The 25,716-nt window shown below is 34.0% G+C and overlaps 1 protein-coding gene across 1 annotated transcript in view; it reads left to right on the top strand.

Annotated features, from left to right (window-relative positions):
* Positions 1-25,716, top strand: part of LOC145261042 (axotactin-like) — a 482,064-nt gene that overhangs the window by 414,209 nt on the left and 42,139 nt on the right. Inside the window, exon 32 of the mRNA XM_080119191.1 lies at positions 15,180-15,224. Within this exon, the coding sequence (XP_079975317.1) occupies positions 15,180-15,224 (45 nt within the window). The remainder of the gene's footprint in view (positions 1-15,179; positions 15,225-25,716) is intronic.

Raw genomic sequence — 25,716 nt, 5'->3', positions numbered from 1 at the left:
TTACGTGCTCTGCCTATTCCTTTTTTGTCAACCAATTTTATATTTCTATTTGCGTCTGATCAAACTAACTCCCAAAACATCACAATTTTTTTTAATAGTAAATAGATTAAGTTGACAATTATTTCTACAAAAAAACAACAACAAAATAGTTATAGTCTGCTCGCGTCTTCCATAATTTACTGCATAGCGATACCAGAACCGGTGTAAAGGCAAAATAGTCCCTTTGCTTTGTTTTTTTGTAATTAAGTTTTTGTATTTTGAAGCGATTTATTACAATAAAATATAAAAAAGGACAATAAATATATAAATTACTCATCTCGAAAGAATTCTAATAAAAAAAAAATAATATACCATTCGATAAGGATCCGATGGTGGAAGACCAGATAAGAACAAAAAACTTTGATATATAAGACCAAAAAAATCCAATCTTGATCGCCCTTCGGGGTCCGTGACGCAGTGGATAGAGGCGTTGAATCTCTATGGCTCCAGGTGAGCATTGTCTGAAGATGGCGGTTTCAATCCTACACAAAGCCGGCCGAGGCTTAATTGGCCAAAATGTAGTGAGACAACAACACCTATCGAAGGCAGTAATTGCTGAGGTTACAGTTAAGGAATTCAGCTTTTCTATCCCATCGCGGTTTACCACCTGACGAAAGCCAGAGGGATAGTTGGCCGAAACGTCGTGAAACAACGACTCGAATAGAGAATAAAAGTCTGCAAACGAATAAATATATATATATATATATATATATATATATATATATATATATATATATATATATATAAACAAATAAATAAACAAATTAATAAACAAATAAATGTATAAATAAATAAATATATATATAAACAAGTAAATAAATAAATTAATGAATAAATATATATAAATAAATGAATTAATGAATATATATATAGATAAATAAATTAATAAATAAATAATTATATAAATTAATGAATTAATTGATTAATAAATATATATATAAATAGATAAATTAATAAAATAAATATATATATATAAATAATTATATAAATTAATAAATTAATTGATTAATAAATAAATATATATAAATAAATTAATAAATATATATATATAAATAAATTAATAGATGAATAAATATATGAATAAATAAATTAATTAAATAAATAATTATATAAATAAATTAATTAATAAATAAATAAATTACTCATTTTTAAAAAAATCCAATAATAAAAAAAAATGGACATTATTGGAAAACATACAAAATGATAAAATTATTGAAAAACAAAATAACAAAATTATTGGAAAACATACAAAATAACAAAATTAAAAAAGAATAAAAATAACACAATTAGTTTTTATTTGCACTTTTAATGACAAAATTAGTGCAGATAAAAATCACACAACTGAATTACTTTGTGAACTCATTAAAAATTGGTTATAGTTTTATAACAGGTTGGTTCAATTAATAATTTAACAACCAAACAATATCGTAAGGAATTTAATTTTGAAATCCTATTAAAAAAATTGGGTAATCAGAAAGACGGTATAGGGAAAAAAGTTAAATAAAATTTATAGTTATTTCTAATAGTCGGACACCGTTTTAATATTGACAATAGTAAAAAAAAAAAAAAAAAAAAAACAAATCCACCAGAATGCATTTATGAATAAATAAATTAATTAAATAAATAATTATATAAATAAATAAATTAATAAATAAATAAATTACTCATTTTTAAAAAAAATCCGATAATAAAAAAATGGACATTATTGGAAAACATACAAAATAACAAAATTATTTAAAAACAAAATAACAAAATTATTGGAAAACATACAAAATAACAAAATTAAAACAAAATAAAAATAACACAATTAGTTTTTATTTGCACTTTTAATAACATTTTTGCATTTATGTTTGTTCATAAACAAGTCAACCATTTTAATCAATACTGACGAAATTAAATCCACCAGAATGTATTTTGGTTTCATCGTAAACAAGTAAACCATTTTAATCAATACTGACGAAATTAAATCCCCCAGAATGCATTTTGGTTTCTTCATAAACAAGTTATCCATTTTAATTAATACAAACATGGACAAAATTAAATTCACCAGAATGCATTTTGGTTTCTTCATAAACAAGTTATGCATTTTAATCAATGCAGACGAAATTTAATCCACCGAAATGCATTTTGGTTTCTTTGTAAACAAGTCAGCCATTTTAATCAATACTGACGAGATTAAATCCATCAGAATGCATTTTGGTTTCTTCATAAACAAGTTATCCATTTTAATCAATGCAGACGAAATTTAATCCACCGGAATGCATTTTGGTTTCTTTGTAAACAAGTCGCATATTTATGTATGTATTTATATATATTTTTATATATACATTTATACCCATATATATATATATATATATATATATATATATATATATATATATATATATATATATATATGTATATATATATATATAAAATAAATTCACAAATCTACAGGGTTTCAGATTCTTCTAAAATTCTATAAAAATACCCAAAAGATATTTTCTTACTGTACAAGAACATACAAACATCCATGACGTCATTGTAAGCCATTATTTAATGGATATTATCACACGGACTACCCTGATACCACAAATGTCTCCTGCCTTCCCTCAACACCTGCCATAAATTAAGATGACCGTCGGGTTCTACCAAAACCTCCCCTTCCCTCACACATCAGAATTCTAGAAACGGAACTGCTCCCTGCTTTTTTGTATTCCTGCAAAAAAGTTTCTACAGATTCCTCGGGAACAGGTCAGTGCTTAACTGGTGCTTTTTTTTTTTTTTTTTTTTTGCCCTAAGAAAAAAAAAAAAGAAAAAAAGAAAAGAACACTGCTGCATGACGTGTGGAGAAAAAAAAAAAAAAAAAAAAGCAAAATTGAATTCGTGTTTCACTAAAGATTTTTTCACCCGTTTTAGTTTTTTTTTTTTTTTTTTTTTTAGACCTGCATGTAATTCCCTGACATTTCTAACAAAACTTAAAAAAACCATCGATGAGTCAAAAATTTTGTAGCGTCTGCATTCCATTTGCCCATGCATGGAGTATTGTTGCCATATCTGGGCTTCTGCATCTGTCATTAGCCCCCCCCCCCTTTTTAGACACAGAACAAAAAAAAGATTTTCCAACCTAGTAGATACCGCACTATCAACCAAACCCCAACCCCTGTCCCATCACCGCAATGTTTCATCCCTGTGCCAGTTTTACAAGCACTTTAATGGAATGTGCTCTGATGAACTCACAACACTTGTGCCCCCTCTATGTACATGCTCCCGACTAACCTGACCATCAGCAAAATCATAGCCCTTCACTGTTGATATTTCTATATGCTAAAAAGATTTTCTTCCCTCAGGTTCCTAAACTCTGGAATTCCCTCCCTTTTCCTGCTTCCCTGACTGTATTAAACCTGCAGAAATTTAAATGTAATGTGAACAGACATCTTGCTGCTCAACTCCCAACAGTCCCCTGTTAGACACGATCCCAAAGAGTTCCAACGTGCCTTACAACGAGTTCTTTACGTTCCAAGTTACAATATGCCTTGTTTGGTGTAAAAAAGAGCAAAAGATATCAGAACATCGCCCGCCTGTGGAACTCTGTTCCGCTGGTCTGCTTTCCAGCTGACTACAATATTCTCATCTTCAAGTACAACGTAAACAAGTTTTTATTGAACCGTCCTCGTGAATAATCTAATCATACCAAATTTACACCACAAATAATTATTACACTACTGTCACAATGACTACCAATACATACATTAATCCCTATACTCGAGTGGTTACTGAGCCTTGATATGTGGTGATCTCTTTGTAAGAAAAAAAAAATTCACAAAACGAAAGCAGATCAATGAATAGAAAATATGGAAGCCTAGCAGGGCCACCTGACGTTGCTCAGGATTGAATGTATTTTTTTTTTGTATGTTCATAACATAATATTAATTACTTTGTTTTGTACCGACCCCCCCTTTTTTTTTTTTTTACATAGGCATCACCACATTATCAAGGCCAAGAGGCCACTCAAGGATAAGGGTTAAAAAGTGTACAGTAGAAATTGGACAATATAGTAAACATAAGTAATGAAAATTTGATAAATTTGATAACTTATGTAGAACGGCTCATCAAGAACTTATTTACGTTAGACTTGAACACAACCATATTGTAGTCAGCCGGAAAGCAGGAAAACGGAAGACAATTCCACAGGCGTGCAGTTCTAAGAAAGAAGCTTTGTTCATGGAATCTACGTTTAGGTTTAGGCACAGATAAAGAGTGGGGGGAATTATTGATAGTGTGTACAGCTAGACGAGTGTTTCTTGTGAAAGTTTGGCAAGGGGGGGACCATAGATTGAAGCTCAGTTGAACACCTTCCATGAAAATAACGATACATCAGAGACAAACTCGCAACATCTCTTCTGTGAGATAGAGGTTGCAAGGAAGAGAAAAGGACGTCTCCTACGAGGCTACGAAGTCTATTTTGAACTCTATCAAGGCAGGACAAGTCTTTTCTAGCAGCTCCTGCCCAGATGTGGCAACAGTATTCCATCCTTGGACGTACCTGGCTCTTATATAGATAGAGAATAGCATCAGCAGTGAGATATTTACCGGATCGATAGAAAGATCCCACCATTTTTCCAGCGGCCTTGGCAACAGATTTGATGTACGTATTCCATTTAAGATCAGGAGTAAAGGTCAAGCCCAGAAGCTTGTCAAATTTCCAATTTCGACCTCTAATATAGTTGGAAAAACCTGAAATGTTGGAAACTTATCTGAATATATATGGTTTAATTTTCATTAAAATTGGATATACGTATTGCAAGTTTTAAGGAGGTTCCTCACAAATAATTGTGTGTACAGTTCCCACACTGACACCAAACTGTGCACTTATAATCTCTATAAACACACAACAGTCCTTATCCATGAAATTCTTTATTTGGCCAATCAACTCTGGTGTTCTAACTTCCTTACTCCTCCCACACCACTCATCATCCCTCTCATACTCCCTACCTTCCTTGAATCTCTTATGCCACTCAAAAACTGATGCTCGATTCATGCAAGATGGTCCAAAAGCAGTCTAAAGCATTCCATACGTTTCTGTAGCATTTTTTTTCCAAGTTTAAAACATAATTTTATTGCATATCGTTCTTTTAAAGAGTCGTCATGTCCAGATTGCATTTTGATATTCGCCAGCTGTGATAATAAAGCTTTAGTAGGGTGTATTCCAATTCCTTCTGTAGCTGTTCATTTGAACCTGAAATCATAAAAATGGGTCAGCCATCTCATAAGATATATAGCAATAAGGTACTGAATGTTCAAGAGTCTACGACAATTTTAAATGCCTGTACAAAAAAGTCTGGAAACTTATTGAAGGAATAAAGCTTTAAGAGGGTTATATCCTCATAGACCTCTTAGAGATTCTGACCCACTTCCATAGAAAATATTATACATATAATTTAAATTTTATAAAAATACGATATACTAGCAGGGGGTATCTGACGTTGCCCGGTCATAAAATACGCTTAAATATGATATTTTAATTTAAGCAAATTTCATATTTATTAGTATTATAGAGTCAATTGTCTATCGATTATTCTCATATTATATTGTGTCCAATACACATAATAATGATTTCAAAAGTTAAAAAAAATAATGAACTTGCATGCCATCAATTAGAATCCAAACCAAAACCAAACTGGTAATTTTTTTTTTTTTTTACACGGTGGTCACCACTTATCAAGGCCCGGAAGCCACTCAGGGATAAGGGTTATTGCAAGTACAGTACGTTAGTGTGGAGATGTAATGAAGTGTTTACTTAAGAGGGCGGTTCATTAGGAATTTGTTAACGTTGGACTTGGAGACATCCAGGTTGTAGTCAGGTGGGAAGCAAGCAGACGGAACTGTCTATCTAGGAATTGAATAGTAGGGCAAAACACTAGACTCTCCAGCCTTGGTATAGCATTGTTAGTGAATAAAGAAGAACTTTTTTATGGAAATCACTCCAGACAAGGCACTACTTACTACTACTACTACTACTAATAATAATAATAATAATAATAATAATAATAATAACAACAACAACAACAAGCAAAAAAACTATATGGTCCGCCAACTGATGCTTTGAATTTTAGGTTGGTTGGTTGTTTTTGTTTTACGGCATATCAACCCTTTTCAGGCTATTTAATGCTGAATCCGGTGATTTTTTAAGAAAATTTTTTTAATAGAATATATTTGTTGTTTGCAAGTCAGTTTCTATTTAACCCATAGTTGGGACCCTAACAGGTACTACCACTCCGGATCAGAGTGGACCTGGGAGCAATGGCAATTAAAGGGTGGCTCCACACTCCCTAGAGCCCGCAAGCTGGGGCCTCACCATCGGATATAGTTTAAGGTCATATCCAGGACCCCCATTGAGGGACTTTTACCCTCTGCAGGGGGGCAGGCGGTGTATTCTAATGCCTCACCAACAGGGCCTTGAATTTTAGGAAAAAAATAAAAATTAGCCGAAAAAGGTATGTTTTTCACCCCTAAACCACCCTAGGGCTCAAGCCCCAGAAGTTTCCCGGGGTCAAATATTACGTTTTCAGATGTATATCCATGTGGTCTTGCTTTTGGGAAATTTTCAGCAAAATCTAATGGTCGGAAAAGATTCTATGTCCCGAAAAGTGCTATTTTTGACCATTTTGATCTCTTTTGATCTCCTGGGGACGCAACCAGAAGTTTTATCAAAAATCCAAGAATGTTACATTTCCTCCCTTGGGTAGTTGTAACTTCCTGCAAAATTTCAGAAAAATGTAATGAGAAGTTATCGAGAATTTTGGGAACAAACAGATGAGGGTGAATTCTAAGGTCCAAATTCGATAAAGTCGGTGGACCAATAGTAATATTACTTCGTCTAAGAATGTCTCCGTATTTAAATATGTGAAAAATTCCTTCAGTTAAAATATCTATTGGAACATGTTTCATCGGGGACACCATATCATCTATCACCGTCTAGAAAACAACGGAAGTAATGCAACAGTGAAATGTCTCGAGAAATACGCCGGATAACCAAGGATTTCTTATAATGGAAATCACTCCAGACAAGGCATGAATCCACTTGATGTAAGAAGCTAAAAAAGATACGTCAAGATCAAAAACAATAAGTATTATATGGATAAATTCTGGTAGTAAAAGCATGACCTACACCGATAACCTGCTACACAACGCAGGATTGGAAAGTGCTTGGGACCTACAAACTGTCGAGGAAACTGAAGTCGTGTAGATTCGGTGATGAAGCTTCCTGAAAGACGATGGAGATGAAAGATGAGATGATAAATCTTTAAATGTTTAACTATAGAGTTATTTTATCATGATTACTGTAAACAGTATCCTGTACCTCTACAAGGCCACCATTCGCCCATGTATGGAGTATTGTTGTCACATTTGGGCTGGTACATCTGCTACTAGTCTCTCTCTCTCTTGGACAGGGTTCAAAAGAGAGTTGCAACAAACCAACAGCTTTATAACCTACCACCAGTATCACTGAAAGTGAAGCAGGGAAGGATGAGAATAGCTGGTCACTGCATGAGACACAGTGAAGAGGAAGCCAGCAAGCTGGATACCAACAGATGGACATCCAAACCGTGGTAGAAGAAGAATGACCTACATTGACAACCTGCTACAGGACACGGGATTGGAAAGTGTTCGGGACCTGCAAATTGTCATTCGAGATCGAGAGAACTGGAGAAGCTGTGTAGATTCAGTGGTGAAGTGTCCTGAGAGACAATGGAGAGGAGAGATGAATTTTGTTGCAATATTTTGGATATAATATAAAGATATGATTAAAGAAAGTTGGAAGGTTCTACTTATAGACACTGGCGATAGGAGGTGACCAATCAAATGGAGCCACGTTCTGCTAGCAACCAATCAGAAACCCGAATTGCCCCATAAAAATATTAAATCTTTCAGAATTCCTGCACATCATTTTTTGTGTCCACACGAGTTTTAAAGATCTTTGCTCTTCGTCTGCAAACTTTTAAAGTTCAAGACTTATACGGATTAGTTACCCACCAAAAACTTTTTTTCATCTCCAAGACTTATGCAGATTAGCTACCCATTGGAAAGATTTCTGAGACTAAATATGGCTTGCAGTTCCGACCCAGAAAACAGCAATTCTTTCCCATTTGTCAAAAACATCGCCTATGGACTGTGAGGACTAAAGGACAAACTAAGAAAAGCAAGAATTCTGAGGCTGCCGAAAGTAAACCTAAGGTTCGTTCACTTTTTGATCTCCTTAATTTGTAATGATGACTCTTGGACTGACTCGTAGCAGAAGTGTTCTTGACACATCTAATCATAGCAGAAATGGTAGTAGTAGTAGTAGTAGTAGTAGTCACAGTGGTGTGTAGAGGTTGTCTGCCTCTCTTTTTCTTTTTCCGTGCGAGATATATATAGTTAGGATGTGTGTAGAGTTGTTCTCTTTCTTCATAGTAGTAGTAGTAGTGGTGGTCATAATAGTAATGTTGACTTTGTGACAATTTTTTTCTTTTTTTGGACAAGAGCTGTGCATAAGTGTCCGAGCCGCGCTTTGTCATACGAGAGCCGTTCCAAAAGTAGACTCCTATTTTTCTAACTCAAAAAGTTTAATAGATACAATGACGGGAGTAATACCATCATAACGAGCGAATTTTTGTGACCAAGAATTTTTTGTCTACACAGTAACCCCCATTTTCAATTTTTGTCCATTTTTTTTTTTTTTTGCATTTTTGCCAAGAATTCAACAATCACGCATCTCTGCTTCTGATGCACGTCTATGATACGAGTTGCTTTTTTTTTGGGTCTCACGTATAGCTAAATCTGCAGAAATCTGGCGTTGTTTTCCATGGCCTACACATCAGGAGTTGCTGAATTATTCTGGAATATTCAAAAAAAAAAATTTGACTCACCCTTGTATTAAAAAAAACATTATTTGAATTTATGTCGGACTGTTTTTTCTCATCTTGGTGATTATTATATTCACAAGGTTTCAGACTCTTTGGCTTTCTTCATTTACGTTTTTTCATCGTTAGAATAATTGAAGTACACTCTGCTCTTATTCCACGTTCCAGTATCACACACACACACACACACACACACACACAAAAAAAAAATTATAGTTTTTTTATATTTAAATTTCATTCAGAAAAATAATTTTTCAAAACAAAAAATTTATTATTTGAACAACGAATACAATTCAGAGTAATTTCCTTAATCCATGGATTTTCGATGTAGGCTTTTCTCCTCAGAGGAAAAGTCATTAGCAAAATATTAAATCTGGTTTAATATAATTTTGCTATTCAGTACATATAAAGAAAATATATTAAAGATTAAATCTTTTTAAGGGACATAGATGAAGAAAATAAGGGTTGAAACAAAGAAAGGATATGGGTTTTTAAAGGTAATCCTTGAATAGAAAAGGATGGTGTTATTAGGTTTCTGATTAGTTGAAGATTGCTACATTCAAGGTAAATTCCAGTTCTTTTCGATATAGCATCCAGAGTTATTGGCAATGATCCTTTGGGAATGGAGAATTATAGATTTATTCTACCTCATGTTTTGTAGTGCAAATATATATATATATATATATATATATATATATATATATATATATATATATATATATATATATATACAACCTTGGATCACAGTCACCTTCCTAGGGAAGCAAATAACCTCATAATACTATAAAACAGTACACACATTTTCAAACCAATAAAAGAAAACACACACACACACACACATCCTACCCTAAAGGAGAAGAAAAAACACATGCAGAAAGAGAGAGTGAGAGAGAGAAACACAACAAAGGAGTGACCACAGCCCAATAAAAGAGTAATAAAAATTGAACATTCCAATGAATAGTAGAGACTTACACGTTTCCACTTCTTGGGAACCAAATGAACTACGAAAATGCTATTTTTACATCTCCAACACATTTTGAAAATAATTTCTGAAGAGGACGCTTCACAGAACGTCTGAAACGCGTTAAAAAACGATTTCAATGATTTAAAAACATTATTACAATGATCTAAGCATAATTCTCAATGAAAAACCAAGACACGAAATAATAAAATAATGTTAAAAAAATACACATTGTTGGTGACTACCCCCTTATTTAAATATACATCTTTCTTTCGTTGGAATTTCTTAACCCATTTTATATATATATATATATATATATATATATATATATATATATATATATATATATATGTATATATGTATATAAATATAACAGTAATGTACAGTACTGTTTCGCTGTATCACAGCTCATCAGTGTGGCTACACCAGCACTTTTCCTTAGCCAGGGATTGAACCTACAACCATCGAGTTGATAGTTGGCAGTTCTAACATCTGACCCATGCGATTAGTGGTCGCAGATAATCTTCTTGAATGTCCATTTAAATAGACACTCGCCCCCCCCCACCATTTTTACAGTGCTTGCGTAGCTTGTTTATTTAAAAAAACAAACAGCAAGCCTCGCATTAATGCCAATCAAGCAGCGAGTGAGATACATTTATTTATGACAGTTCTCTACCCAACGCGGGAGATTTAAAGTATAGTCATCTACATACAGTACTGTTTCGCTGTATCACAGCTCATCTATGCGGGTAGACCAGCACCTTTCCCTAGCCAGGGATTGAACCTACAACCATCGAGTTGATAGTCAGCAATTATATAAGAACAAAATTAAAGATTGTTAATTATAATTTACAAGAATTTATTATTTAATTTATTACTGAAACATAATTCTTACAAGAAAACAATATAAGAAAGTTAGTTTATTTCAAACTAGCGGGGAGGGGGGGGGGCTTTGTCCAGGCATAAAATACGCTTAAATATGATATTTTATTTTGTCCAGATCTTGTATATATTATAGTTGTGATTTCAAAAGTAACTTAAAAGTATTTAAGTATTTTTTTTAACTCTCACTTGAAATTAGATTTGGTTTAGACTGTTAGACCTAGGAACATGACATTATATGTAAAATGAAGAGAAATATTTTTGTTTTTAATTAATCAATTTATATCGTAATTTCCCATGACTTGTAAAATAATTCTACTTATGTGGTTTCTATCTTTTAATACAGAGTGACCTTGCCCTCCCCCCTCGACCGAAAAGTAAGAATCTCACCCTTCTCTCCCTCCCAAAAAAACGGTGAGATTCCAAAAAATGTTACCCTTTATGACGTGGTTGAACTAATTCGTTCAGTCGTAAATAAATGAATATAACGGCATAAAGTGGGAATTGATTTAAACACGCCTTGTACGTATTAAGTCAGTATCTGGATAGATGTCAGATACCTCCAGTTGCAACTCCATTGCTTACATTCAATATGCCGCCATCTAAACTTAACAATAAATATTTTTTTTAATCATCTACATCATAATTCAGGTCATAAAGGGTTAATAAGGTCCACAATCCTTTTCTGTAATCTGCTTCCCTCCTGACTACAACTTGGATGTCTTCAAGTCCAACGTAAACAAATTCCTGATGAACCGCCTCCTTAAGTAGACACTTTAAATATCCACACTAACGTACTGTACTTACAATAACCCTTATCCCTGAGTGGCTTCCGGGCCTTGATAAGTGGTGACCACCTTGTAAAAAAAAAAAAAAACAAAGATGTAATTTTTATTTATTGCAGACTATTATCCTTATCTTTTCTTAGTTGTTTTCACAATGTTTCGGCCAACTATTCCTCTGGCCTTCGTCAGGTGGTAACTGCAACGGGATAGGAACTCTGAATCTCCTAACTGCATTCACTGCAATTACTGCCTTCCATAGTTGTCGTCTCACCCCGTTTTTTGGCCAAGTAAGCTTCTGGCCAGCTTTGGGTAGGATTGAAACCGCTATCTTCAGACAATTCTCATCTGGTGGTGAGACGACAACAACTACAGAAGGCAGTAATTGCAATGAATGCAGTCAGAAGATTCAGAGTTCCTGTCCGTCGCGGTTACCACCTGACGAAGGCCAGAGGAATAGTTGGCCGAAACGTCGTGAAACAACTAAGAAAAAATGAGGATAATTGTCCACAATAAATCAAAATTAATAAATAATACTCATCTCAATGAATTCCAATTAAATAATATAAAACAAAGACTGTTGGACATTAATAAGTGGAACTTGGTGGACAAGTCAGGCATATCGTTGGCATCCATCGATCATGTTTGAGCTTGGTTCTGTGTCCTAAAGGGAAGGCTAGCAGTGATTAGTGCAGTTGTTCTTTGCATTGGGCTCGCTTCTCCTGCCACGACTAGCAGATCTTGTCCTCGCTTCACTTGCGGCCACTGGTGACCTTGTGTCTCCACAGGTCTCGCTGGTCAGCAAGTGTCCCATAGCTTCCTTTTTCATATCTCTTTTGTATGAGTCTTTGAATCGAAACTGGGGCAACCTATTTTTCTTTTGCCGGTTTTCAGTTCTCCATAGATAAAGTCTTTTGAGATCCTGTCGGACAGACAAAGGATTGAAAACAACTTCAACTCGCTTTTTTTGTTGTTGTTGTACAACAACATTTATTTCCTCATTCTCTCATTACCGTTGTGACGTCCCTCATGTGATCGTCTTCTCAAGTGTCACACCTCTAACATGATCTTTAACGTTATCCCCATCTCTAACGTGATCTCCTTTTTAAAGTCTTTATTTTTTCCTACTGGTGATGTCATATATATATATCTTCTTCAGATGTTTGATATTGTGATATGAGTTGGAAGAAGAGTATTTTTTTTTACATAGGAGTCATCGTTTATCAAGGCCTGGAGGCCACTCGAGGATAAGGGTTAATGAGTGTACAGTAGTCAATGGGATAATATCGTAGTAATCGTTAGTAGTGTAAATTTGATAAATTGAATTACTTAAGGGAATGGCTCATCAAGAATTTATTTACGTTGGACTTGAAGACAACCAAATTGTAATCAGCTGAAAAGCAGGCAAACGAAGAGTTCCACGAGTGTGCAGTTCTAAGAAAGAAACTTTGTTCATGGAATCTACATTTAGGTTTGGGCACAGATAAAGAGTGTTGGAAATTATTTACAGGGGTTTCAGCTAGACACATGTTTTTCGTGAAAGTTTAGCGAGGGGGGACCATAGATTGGAGCTCAGAGGAGCACTTGCCATGAAAATAATGATAAAGCAGAGACAGGCTCGCAGCGTCTCTTCTGGTGGAAAGAGGTTGCAGGGAAGAGAAAAGGGCATCCCCCCCCTGCTAGGCTACAAAGTTTATTTTGAACTCTGTCAAGGCAAGATAAGCTGCTTCTAGCAACTCCTGCCCAGATGTGACAACAGTACTCCATCATTAACCGTACCTGACTTCTATATAGGTAGAGAATTGCATCAGGAGTAAGATATCTACTGGAGCAGTAGAAGGATCCCACCATTTTTCCAGCAACCTTGGCAACGGATTTGATGTGCATGTTCTATTTCAGATCAGGAGTAAAGGTCAAGCCCAGAAGCTTGTCAAAACATGGAGCCTCCCCAAGACGAGAGCCACTCATTTCAATTGATGCCAGATGGGGATCAGAGGGTTGATAGGAGCTTGGTTTTAGATGCATTAAAAGTAACCATCCACTCCTTTCCACATTGTACCACGTGATTAAGATCAGGGAGAAAGAATCAGAGAGAACTTGGTCATTTATGGCCTTTTAGTCTCATTGAGGTACGAACCAACACAGACGCTGTCTTAAGGTGTGGGGGGGGGGGGCTTACTCATTTAAAAATAAATGATTATAGTCAGGATTTGACTTCTGGTTCCTGGTCCAAAAATGAAACAACGGTGACAAGCAAGATATGGTTCCTTCTGATTAATAACTCTGTTCCCCTTAGATAACGTAAAAGCCCTCCCCACTATTCTCTATGTTAAGAATTGCTGGGCAGGAGCTGCTAGAAGCAGCTTATCCTGCCTTGACAGAGTTCAAAATAGACTTTATAGCTTAGTGGAGGATGCCCTTTTCTCTTCCTTGCAACCTCTTTCCCATAGAAGAGACGTTGCGAGCCTGTCTCTGCGTTATCATTATTTTCATGGCAAGTGCTTGTCTGAACTTCAATCTATGGTCCCCCCTTGCCAAACTTTCACGAAAAACACTCGTCTAGCTAAAACCGTTATCAATAATCTCCCCCCACTCTTTATCTGTGCCTAAACCTAAATGTATATTCCATGAACAAAGCTCTTTTCTGTGAACTTTATGCCTGTGGAACTCTGTTCCGATTGCCTGCTTTCCAGCTGACTACAATTTGGTCGTCTTCAAGTCTAACGTAAACAAATTCTTGATGAGCTGTCCTCTTATGTAATTCAATTTACCAAATTTCCACTACTAATGATTACTAGGATATTATCCCATTGACTACTGTATGCTCATGAACCCTTATCTGGGCCTTGATAAGCGGTGACTCCTATGTAAAACAAAAAAAAATTCTTGTGAAGCCGTCCGTATAAATAATCAAATTCTACCCAACTTACACCATTAACAATTGCTACACTACCACCTTACATTCATTAATCCTTATCCTCGAGTGGCCTTCGGGCCTTGATAAGTGGTGGTTGTTACGTTGTCTCTAATAATAGGATATGAGTGTTTGTTATATTGTCTCTATAATAAAGGGAATCGTGTGTGAGGGACATGTATTTTCAGAACCTACCTCTGCTTCTTCGATGTTGGACCATCTGGAATTTCTCGTCCTGGAGGGAGACTTGATACCTGTTTTTGGATGAAGAGTCAATCACTCCAAGACAAGGAATTAATTCTATAGTTTTTATTTCACTTTTCCCAGATGTCCTTCAGAAGGTGGAAAGTGAAATCGGCCTGTGTGGGTTCTTCTTCTACACACGTCAGCGTTCGTCCCCCCCCCCCCCAGTGAAGAGGAGGAGACAACGGGAAGCCGTCCGTTGTCTTCTGAGTCCAAATCAAATCTCAACGATTCAGCTAACCTGATCACATGACTCACACGCAATCAAATCAGCTGCTCTTTTACTTCCGGTCAACGTGTCTACACTATAACTCACCTCTCCCTCTCTCTCTCTCTCCCTCTCTCTATTCCTTAACAGTGGTGACTTCAAAGTAAAAAAAAATAAAAATCCATTCACAAGCGTTTTCATTTTCCGAACTGTGTGTTTCCGTTGCCATGAAACTGCGTTGACTCCGCATCTTTTCCAACAACAGGACCACGAAGGAGAAGCGGAAGATGCAGATTTTGGATGCAGACCGGTAACAACTTCTTTACTTCTACTCCACCTCTTAGCATTCCGCATCGTCTCGTCCTTTTTTTTTATTTATTTTTTTATTTTGATTCTCCGTTTTTGTCAATCTTTCAACCCTTGTGTTAGAATCCTTCGTGTTTCTTTGCTGTCATGAACGATTCTTTTTCCTTTTTTTAAAACAGTCCTATTTTTTAGGGAAAAGGAGAAGGTAATGCCTGCGAGAATTGAATCGTAATTCTGGTAGTTGTAAACACTTAGAATCCTGCGGGAATTTCGATAACAGATGAAAAAGCTTTGTTTTATTTTAATTAAAAATTTTACTAAGAAGCCAATGATAATCCTCCTCTCAGATGACGTAAAAAGCCTCCTCGCCTCCATCCTTCCCCATGTTAAGAATGGCTTTCTTATCTGCTTGACAATGTCTAATTATCCAGCCAATTATATGGCATAATCATACCGGTTCTCGTCAGATCACCAAAGTTAAGCAACGTTGAGTCTGGCTAATATCAGATAATGTTTTTATTTTTTCTGCTTTTTATTTTTTTTTGCACTATATATATATATATATATATATATATATATATATATATATATGAGCAAATAGTTAATAAAATATGTTAAAAAACACTTTGAAATGAGTTAAAAACATATTTAATCTGAAAAGGAAACACTAGATAAATGGATAGTCCTTAATCCGCGGAGTTTCGAAGAAGTACTCTCCTTCTCATCAGAGGGTAGGAATTAGCAAAATGCGGGATCGGATTTTGCATGCAGAAGTATTTGATGAAACAACAAATAAGTCAAAGATCTTACTTGAAAACAAAATAAGTTAAGCAGAGGGAATATGGTAAAGAAAAAGGTGATTACGCATGAATGGATAGTCTGGTGGAAGATAAAATATATATATATATATATATACGCCCGACGAATTCTCACGAGAATGAAACGCAGAATAGTCTGTGTAGCTTAATTGCTATATATATTTTTATAACTTACTATATATATATATATATATATATATATATATATATATATATATATATATATATATATATATATATATATATATATAGTGTGTGTGTATATGTATATAAACATACGGCACAATCACGTTGACACACCAGCTCTTATCAGATCACCAAAGTTAAGCAACATTGAGCCTGGCTAGTACCAGATGGGTGACCCTTTGGGAATTCTAGGCGCTGTATGTGCTCTCCACTAATCTCGGCATTTGTTTCCAGTTGTCATGTACTTGTTATTGGTATTTAACAACGCCGACTCAGGAGAGTTGTGGCTGGAGATTGCACAACTCTTGCCACAAAAATTCCATGCGCAAGCACCCTTACCATGGTTGATATTTTGAGAAAAGGTGGGGTTATGTACATGTCTCTCATCAAAGAGTTTATTGTGATTAAAGTACCCATGCCAAAAATTGGACTGCTTACAAAGTAATAATATTCATGGGGGAGTGATTACAAAGAAGCACCGAATGTTACGCTTAATGTGTCCTGTGGTTTAGTTCTCGTCTTTTGATTCTGGTGTCACAGAGATTGTCACATCGGAGCAGCGGTTCTCAACTGGGCTTTTTCCTGGAACGCTCAGTGCACAAAGGGAAATAACTGTGTATTGACAAATAGAGAGTTATGTCCCTTGTCTTTAAAGATAGCGTCCATGTATAAATTATTCCAATCAAATTAGAACATTTTCTGGAAGAAATTAAATAGTATTACATGTTATTCTTAACAACATACTGCAACGATCCACTGAAAGAACTGATGAACCAGAATCAAATATCGATTTGGTAGAACGAAATAGACTGACTTTTATATCTTTCTAGCGGAGGGGGGTAGTCATAAAATACACTTAAATATATTTTAATTTCTCCAGATTCCGTATATATTATTATAAAAAAAGAAAGTATTTTGGTGCCATCAGCTAGAATCGAAACCAGAAGTAAAACTGTAGCATTCAAAGCCAGTGACGTTACGACTGTGCCAACGTGACACGCACATGAACTTATTAAAAATAAACTAAGATGAATGTATAAAAATGTATAACGACTTTTGACCCATTTTTGACCCCTTTAAAACTATTTTAATCGGCTATAAATCGGTCCATAAATAATCCAATAATTTGAGTCCCCTAGCACCGATTTGCGATTTTTAGTTTCTGAAGAGATAAAGTTTGAAAATATGGAGACACACAGACAGACGAAAGACAGAAATGATGAATTTTATAGATTAAACTAAACTACCTGTGACCCGTTGGGTCAGTATATGTAATAGCTATGGAATAGTGATAGGTTAGACACTAATTTTCGACACTCATTACAAAAAAATACAAGTTAAAAATGAGTAAAATGACGTTAATTCATCGTCATTTTTACTCTATATCGAAGAGAAAGTATCAAGGTTTAAATCGCATATAAACATTCTTTATTTTACAATGAATAAAACGGACGAAATTTGATTCGAACGTTACAAAATAACCAAAGCATGAAAAATGAGAAATTAACAATGGCGTCGCAGATATACAAAATACAGGTCTTATAAAACATTAAAAATATAGGGGAAAAAAACAGGAGAAGCTTTATTGAATTCTAAATAAATAAGGAGGAGCTTATTATATATAGTATGATATATAAGAATGTATATGGTCTTTAACATAGTATTGAAAAGAAGCTTCCCCCAACATTCTTTAATTCTTCTTAATCTTTTTCATCCCTAATGAACCTTACGCTAGACGCCGCATCTCCCCCATGCTAGCTAGCACCTTCTCTACTCTTCTGGTGAGAAGCATTAGGCTTCGAAATGCCCTGGTATAAAGAGTCCCTTCTATCCCACAAATGTTGTCTGTATTCCATTATTAAATAAATCATCCATTCTATATCTACCTATATATATTTTTGTGACTGCATTTCATACTCTTGTTGTCCTATTGTATAAGCTCCAATGATTATTGTTGAGCTTGGCATTATCCGGATAAGTCTCTTTTTGTGGAATTGATCTTTTTCTTTTCCTTTTACATTAAGCTATATATATATATATATATATATATATATATATATATATATATATATATTATCAGCTCTATTTCCTTTTCGGTTTTATTGAGCTTTTACATCTGGCTGAGTTTATTTTACTTGTAAATATTAACTCTTTAATATTTATAATATATTTTAAGTTTACCATTTTGATTACCTTGGTAAACTTTTTGTAATTTTTATTTTATATATATATATATATATATATATATATATATATATATATATATATATATATATATATATATATATGTTAGTACTCGAGCATATTGTCCAGCCCAGTCATAAAATACACTTAAATATGATATTTTAATTCATACAGAATTCATATTTATTATTATAGAACCAATTCTCTATTGATTATTATATTGTACCCAATATGTAGTAGTGATTTCAAAAGTAAACAAAAAAATGACTAGGATGCCATCAGCTAGAATCGAAACCAAAACATATGGCTATCCAGACTTATTTGTTACCATCTGAGCCAAGTACATATGCATATAAAAACTTTAAAAAATAATGTTGTTAAAGGTATAAATGTATATATTTGTGCATGCGTAGAAGTAACATGTTTAGTCGACTTATGCCTGCCAAGTTTCAATTTTGTTCAATTTTGACCCTTTTAGCAGCTATTTTTACCAGCAAACAAATCGAATTTGTTCCACAGGAGCAAATTCCCTACATATCAGGTTTCAAGTTTGAGACGAAAAATTGACAAATATTGATATTTGATTTTTATATATTGTTCCCAATAAAAAAAAATCGAAAAACAGAGTGCCCGTAATTTATATATATATATATATATATATATATATATATATATATATATATATAATCAGGGTAGGGTTTTTTGGGGGTGTTTTTTATCCTTGTTAGAAGATTTGACTGAAATTTGAATTTTAAAATGAAATAGATATAGAATTCATTTGAAGCCAAATTACAACATAAAATTATGAAAAAAAACAAGTGTTTATCAAATTTATTTATTTTCAAAGTATTGCGTTGTAATTTGGCTTCAAACGTATTGTATACATATTTCATTTTAATATATATATGTATATATATATATATATATATATATATTGTTTTTTTTTTTGCTGTCAAAGCATGTGTCCTCTGATTGTCTTTGTTAAGAGTTTCCCTGCATTTAAATGTGTCTTCCTCCCTGAAATCAGTTGCATCATGAAAAGAAAAACTTCTATTTCAGCCACTTGACCTTTCTATCTTTTATTTATTATTTCACGAACACAATGATATACTCATCTATGATCGAAAGTGAAGTTGTTTGTGTGCATGTGTCTAGCTAAAACTAAAAACACAAAACACATGCCCACAAAGTTGGTATTTTCTTGAATGGCGTTGCTCTAAACGAATAATATCGAAAATTAAAAAAAAAAATAAGGTGACCCCTTTCTATCTAATAAATTCTGTTCATTATTATTCTATGACCCTTAACTGGTGTACATTTAGTAATGGGGAGGGGGAGTTTTCCGACCATGTTGTGTACAAACTAAAGGGAAATAAATTTTATTTTTTTTATTGAAGAATAAATTTCCTTATGCTGATTCCTTGAAGAATCAATAAAAAGGAGTTGTCTGTATGTGTGTTCCAAGAGAGGAATCGGCCGGATGGAGAAGAAAGACAGAGAGGGAAAATGGGGTAGGGAGAAATTAGAGAAGGGTAAAGAGAAGGGAAGGGGGTAGAGAGGTAGAAGTTTTAATAGAAGAATGTAAATCTGAAATATTTGAATTTTCAAATAGACTAGTGAAGATACCCGGTGTTGCTCGGATGTGGAGAGGTTTTATGGTAAGGCTATTGATTAACAGAGACCTAACAAAAAATGTTTCAAAAATGAAAATAACAGCGAAAAAAAAAGTAATAAGGCAGGCAGGCAGGCTCAAACTTGTAACACTAAGAGAAAAAGAAAGTGAAAAAAAAAGATCACCGTGACAATTGACCCCCTCCTTGTAAAAAAACGACCCAGCTGACGGTGAAAGAATTAATGTTTTTGGCCAATTTTTGGATATTTGTCGGCCGAGAGACTGACCTTTTCAAACAATATCAGTTTTGTCAGTGTTGGTCATGTGTGTCGAAAGGTTTAGCGAGACATACAAACATACACACAGACGTTTGAGATTTATATTATAGACTAACGGGGGTACCCAGCGTTTCCCCGGGTGTTGGAGGTGTGGTGGTGGGAGGATAAATCAAAACAACCCTGTGTAAATAGTATAAAAAAAAAAACAACGAAACTAGCAAAATATTATAACTTTTAAAAAAAATTGTGAAAACAAAAACAAAAAAAAACAGTAGTTTGTGGGTTCAGGGGTAAATACCATGCAAACGGTAAATTTGCCCCAAGTTTGACTATCAGATTCGTTGTCAGCGACCTCAATTACCTATAAAAAAAACAAATTAGAGTGGTCGGTGTTCTGTAGTAGCGTATCTGGATATTTACTGAAGGTCGCAACACCGTTCAGGTGTAAAGCAGAGGCCGCAAAACTACTCTGTCGTAATTCCAAAGTCGCAACACCGCTCTGGCGTTTCTAACACCGCTCTGGCGTTTTCAAAAAAAACTAACACCACTCTGGCGTTTTCGTCTTCTTCTGCCAGTCTGTCGTGTTTTGTTTTTCTTCTTCCTTTTATCGAATATCGCGAGACACAGCCAGAAGTAGTAGCACCAGATTCACCGAGGGAGGGGGAGAAAAGAAGGGGAGAAAGAGAGAAGAAAATACACCAATTAGAGGGGGGAAAGGAAGGGGAGGTAAATAAAGAAAAGTAATAATAAAATTTCTACAATGATCCTCTGTTTAAGCCCGGGTATACCTCACCATTTTATTTTAATTTTTCTTATTAATGAGTTCATCTGAGCCTATCTTTTGCAAATTTCACACAAAGCTAATTTATATGTCTGGCAGTGTTCTTAGATATGTTTTGTACAGAAATTCATCTGATAAGTATCGAAAATCGAAAAAATCCGATCTTAAAAATAGTCTTTCTTTCTTATAGATTAAAATAATTTTTACAGGGGAATATTTTACATTACACCGGCCAAGGGAGATAATTCTCAGCAAATCAAGGAAGATTCAATTCTTAGCAAACCATTTCTTCTTAAAAAAAAAAAAAAAAAAGGAAGACTATTGTCATCTGGAGATATAGCTCAGTGGTAGAGTATTTGACTACAGATCGAATGGTCCTGTGTTCAAACCCAGTGTGCCTCACCATTTCATTTAAATTTTTTCGTATTAATGAATTCAATTTACAATAAAAGAAGAATACGTACATCAAATCTGTTGCCAAGGCCGCTGGAAAAATGGTCGGATCCTTCTATCGATCCAGTAGATATCTCACTGCTGATGCAATTCTCTATCTATATAAGAGCCAGATACGTCCAAGGATGGAGTACTGTTGCCACATATGGGCAGGAGCTGCTAGAAAAGACTTGTCCTGCCTTGATAGAGTTCAAAATAGAGCTCGTAGCCTTGTAGGAGATGCCCTTTTCTCTTCGCTGCAACCTCTGTCTCACAGAAGAGATGTTGCGAGTTTGCTTTATCGTTATTTTCATGGCAAGTGTTCAACTGAGCTTCAATCTATGGTCCCCCCTCGCCAAACTTTCACAAGAAACACTAGACTAGCTGAAAACATTATCAATAATTTTCCCCACTCTTTATCTGTACCTAAACCTAAACGTAGATTCCATGATCAAAGCTACTTTCTTAGAACTGCACGCCTGTGGAATTGTCTTCCGTTTTCCTGCTTTCAAGCTGTCTATAATATGGTTGTCTTCAAGTCCAACGTGAACAAATTTCTGATGAGCCGTTCCACTTAAGTTAACAAATTTACCGAACTTCCATTACTATCGATTACTATATTGTCCTTTTGACTACTGTACACTCTTTAACCCTTATCCTTGAGTGACCTATCGGCCTTGATAAGCGGTGACGTTTATGTAAAAAAAAAAAAAAAGGTACCATTTAACATCGCTGCAAGTCATTTCTTTGTTTGTATAATTTAAAACTAAACATTAATCGGAAGTAACTTTTACAGTGCATTTATCAAACCCAAATATCAGCTGACATAATATTGTAAACAAACACAGACGGTATTTGATGAACAACATTATCATTATTATTTTTTATTTATTTATTTCATTTTTTTTTTTTTTTGTGAATTAGTTCACCGGTCAAATTATTCCTCATAATATATAATAATCAATAGAAGATTGATTCTATAATGATGCATATGCAATTTGCATGAATTAAAATATCATCTTTAAGCGTATCGTATGATCGGGCAACGCCAGGCGTCCAAACAGTATATCTATAAAAGTGAGAATATGTGTGTATGTGTGAGAGAGAGATCTTCTCAACCTATATACTCAACGAATTTTTGATCTACAGACTTGAAATTTGGTATATAGGGTATTCAGACATGTGGAAACTTTAACTGGTTTTCATCTGGAAAAACTGGCTGCTAGCAGGACCTGTGGAAATTCCACTGTAGTAGAACATTTTAAAAACACATAAATAAAATGAATAAAAAAAGCAAATAAAACAAATAACGACGAATTTAAAACAATTTTTTTAGTAAATTCTTTTTTTACCCTTTAAAGTTAAAAAGGATTGATTTTAAAAATTTTTAGATTTCTTTCAACACAACACATTGTTTTGTTTTATATTTTTTTTTTCTGAATATTTTTTTTATATAAATTATAAAGGAACAGATGTGACTTCACTTGCACATTTTTTTTTCTACTTTTAAAAAGAAATTATAATAGAAAAAACTTACAGTCTCCTCAACATTACTTTTTTTTTTTAATTATAAAATAAAATAGCCAATTTGAAACCGTAAACAGACAGCCATATTTTTTTTTTTTTTTTTTTTTTTGGAGAGGAAATGGTTTTAATGATTTTTAACTGATAAAGAGCGACTATTAAGGGAGGTAATTCGTTTCTTATTAATTAATGTTTACAATGAAGATGTTTTTGTGACATTGGACGTACGGACAAATAAATTAATATTTACGTAGCCCAAAACAATTTATTTTGCTTTAAATACAAATTGACATGAAAAACATTTTCATATATTCCAGAATTCAGGCCCGTAGATCACCTTTCCCCTCTTTTCTTTATTATTGACTTTTGTTTAATGTCGAATACAGTTATTTTGGTAAACGGTTTTATGGTTTGCACTCCATTATATCTTCAAATATTTATTCAATCTGTTTGGTTTGGTTGTTTTGTTTTATGCCATATTTTCGGGTTATTTAGTGCCGAATTCAGTCATTTTGGTAAACGGTTTTATGCTTTAACTTCTTAGCATTTTTATAAATTAACAACTCTTCATTAAATCACCTCACACAAAATTCTACTTTTTTTAGGCGATTATGTGTAGACATTCTGATATATAAAATGTAACGTATAAATAATCCCTTATTTTTAGCCCATTTTAACAGTTTAGGGCAGTTAACCTTTTTTTTTTCTTTTTTTTTTTGCTATGCGAAATAAATCCTGTGCATTTTCTTTTATTATTGAAAGAGGGGTACATTTTTTAGTGATTACAATCTTGCCACTCAGGCTTAGGGTTAATGGCAACAAAATTTTATTGCCCACCCTAAAAAGCCAGAATGACCCAGAAATGAGGCATCATTTTATATTAAATTTATATGCGAAAAAAATCTAAAATAATTGGGGTTTTTTTTTCTTCTTTCCATCAAGTTTTTTCAGGGTGTTTACACAAAATTGCCTAAAAAAAGTAGAATCTCATTTATTGGTAAAGGTTTTTATGCCATAAATGTATGCTTTTTTTTAATAGTCGGTTTATGCAATAAATTAGACTGTATTTCAACAAAAGCGTATCGAATGTAGCCTTTCAAGAGGTCTATTATGTCTAGTCTATCAGTGTAGAAATCCAACTTCGCAACACGAAATAAAGCATTAATTATTTGAACATTGAAATAAAATTACAAATTTTTTTTTATCCTAAGAACACAAAATGAAACATTAATTATTAATTAATTATCTGAATATTTATTAAATTAATAAAATTTTAAAAATGTATTTTCTCAAAAAAAAAAAGAAAAAGTCACACGAATTCTAATAATTCTGTTCAAAACTATTTATAAATTTTAAAAGTCATACATTTTCATGAAATAATGAAAACTTTCATTTATTTCAGAATTTTCCTTAATTTTATTTTAATTCCACACAACAGAAAGCAAAAGAATTAGGCATTTGCACATTGCTGTCTTTTTGTACTTTTTTTTTCCATTTTTTAAGAACTCCTTTCCAAGGGGAGACAATTCAAGACTATCTGAAAATGCTAAAATTTTGCGTATATTTTAAAAACGGAACAAATACTTTAGAGTAAGACAATAACACAAAATAAAACATTAATTATCATTAATTCATTGAATTAATTCATTGAATTAAAATAGCATTCAAAAAAATTTGTTTTCTATTTAAAAAAAAAAAGTCACACGCATTCCAATAATGACTGTTCCAAACTCTTCATAAATTTTAAAAATTCATAAATTTTCATACAATGAATCCCTATTTCGTTATCTTCTCCCTCTCAACTTTTTTTTAATTGCATTTTCACCCCAAACAAGGCACAGTGCCATTTTGATGTAGGGGGCTATTATCTGGGACATAATTTGCAGGGATACTATGTAGGGAGTTGAGCAGCAAGATGTCTGTTTACATTGCACTTGAACTTCTGCATTATATTGTCGGAAATATAGTCATCCTTACTCCTCCCACACCTCTCATCATCTCTCACAGACTCCCCGCCTTCCTTGAATCTCTTATGCCAGTCAGAAACTGATGCCCGATTCATGCAAGATGGTCCAAAAGCAGTCTGAAGCATTCCATACGTTTCTGTGGCATTTTTTACAAGTTTAAAACAGAATTTTATTGTATATCGTTCTTCTATTTTTTAAATTCACCAGCTGTGACAATCAGGCTTTAGTGGGGTGTATTCCAATTCCTGCTGTAGCTGTTCATTTGAATGTGGAGTCATAAAAAGTTAGGGAAACAAGAACCCGGAAGGGAATTCCAAAGTCTAGTAGTCCTAGGGAAGAAACTGCTAGAGTAGAAGGCTTTCTTGCATTTGGAGATTTCTACTGTGTAGGGGTGGGATTTTGTTGCTTATCGGGTTTGCCGGGGGTGTTCACGTCAAGGGGGTACAAGTGCTTGTAGTTCGTCAGAGCATCTACCATTAAAGTACCTGTAAAACAGAGGGATGCAACATTTCGGTTGAAGCCTAGCTAATAGTGTGGAACCTATTAGGTAGGCGACTCTCATTTGAACGCTGTCTCTCTTAATGATTCTGGCCTTAACAAAGCTGAAAGGAAGAAACTAATGAAGTGCAAAGGTCTTATGAACAACATGAAAAGAAACTGGAATCTAAGGAAGATTTCTATCATTCTATAATTATAGGAGCCACATGACTCATG

This window comes from Euprymna scolopes, chromosome 37 (assembly GCF_053919585.1).
Source record: "Euprymna scolopes isolate OS-2025 chromosome 37, ASM5391958v1, whole genome shotgun sequence".
Taxonomy (NCBI): Eukaryota; Metazoa; Mollusca; class Cephalopoda; order Sepiida; family Sepiolidae; genus Euprymna; species Euprymna scolopes.
This window is presented reverse-complemented; position numbering and strand designations above follow the sequence as displayed.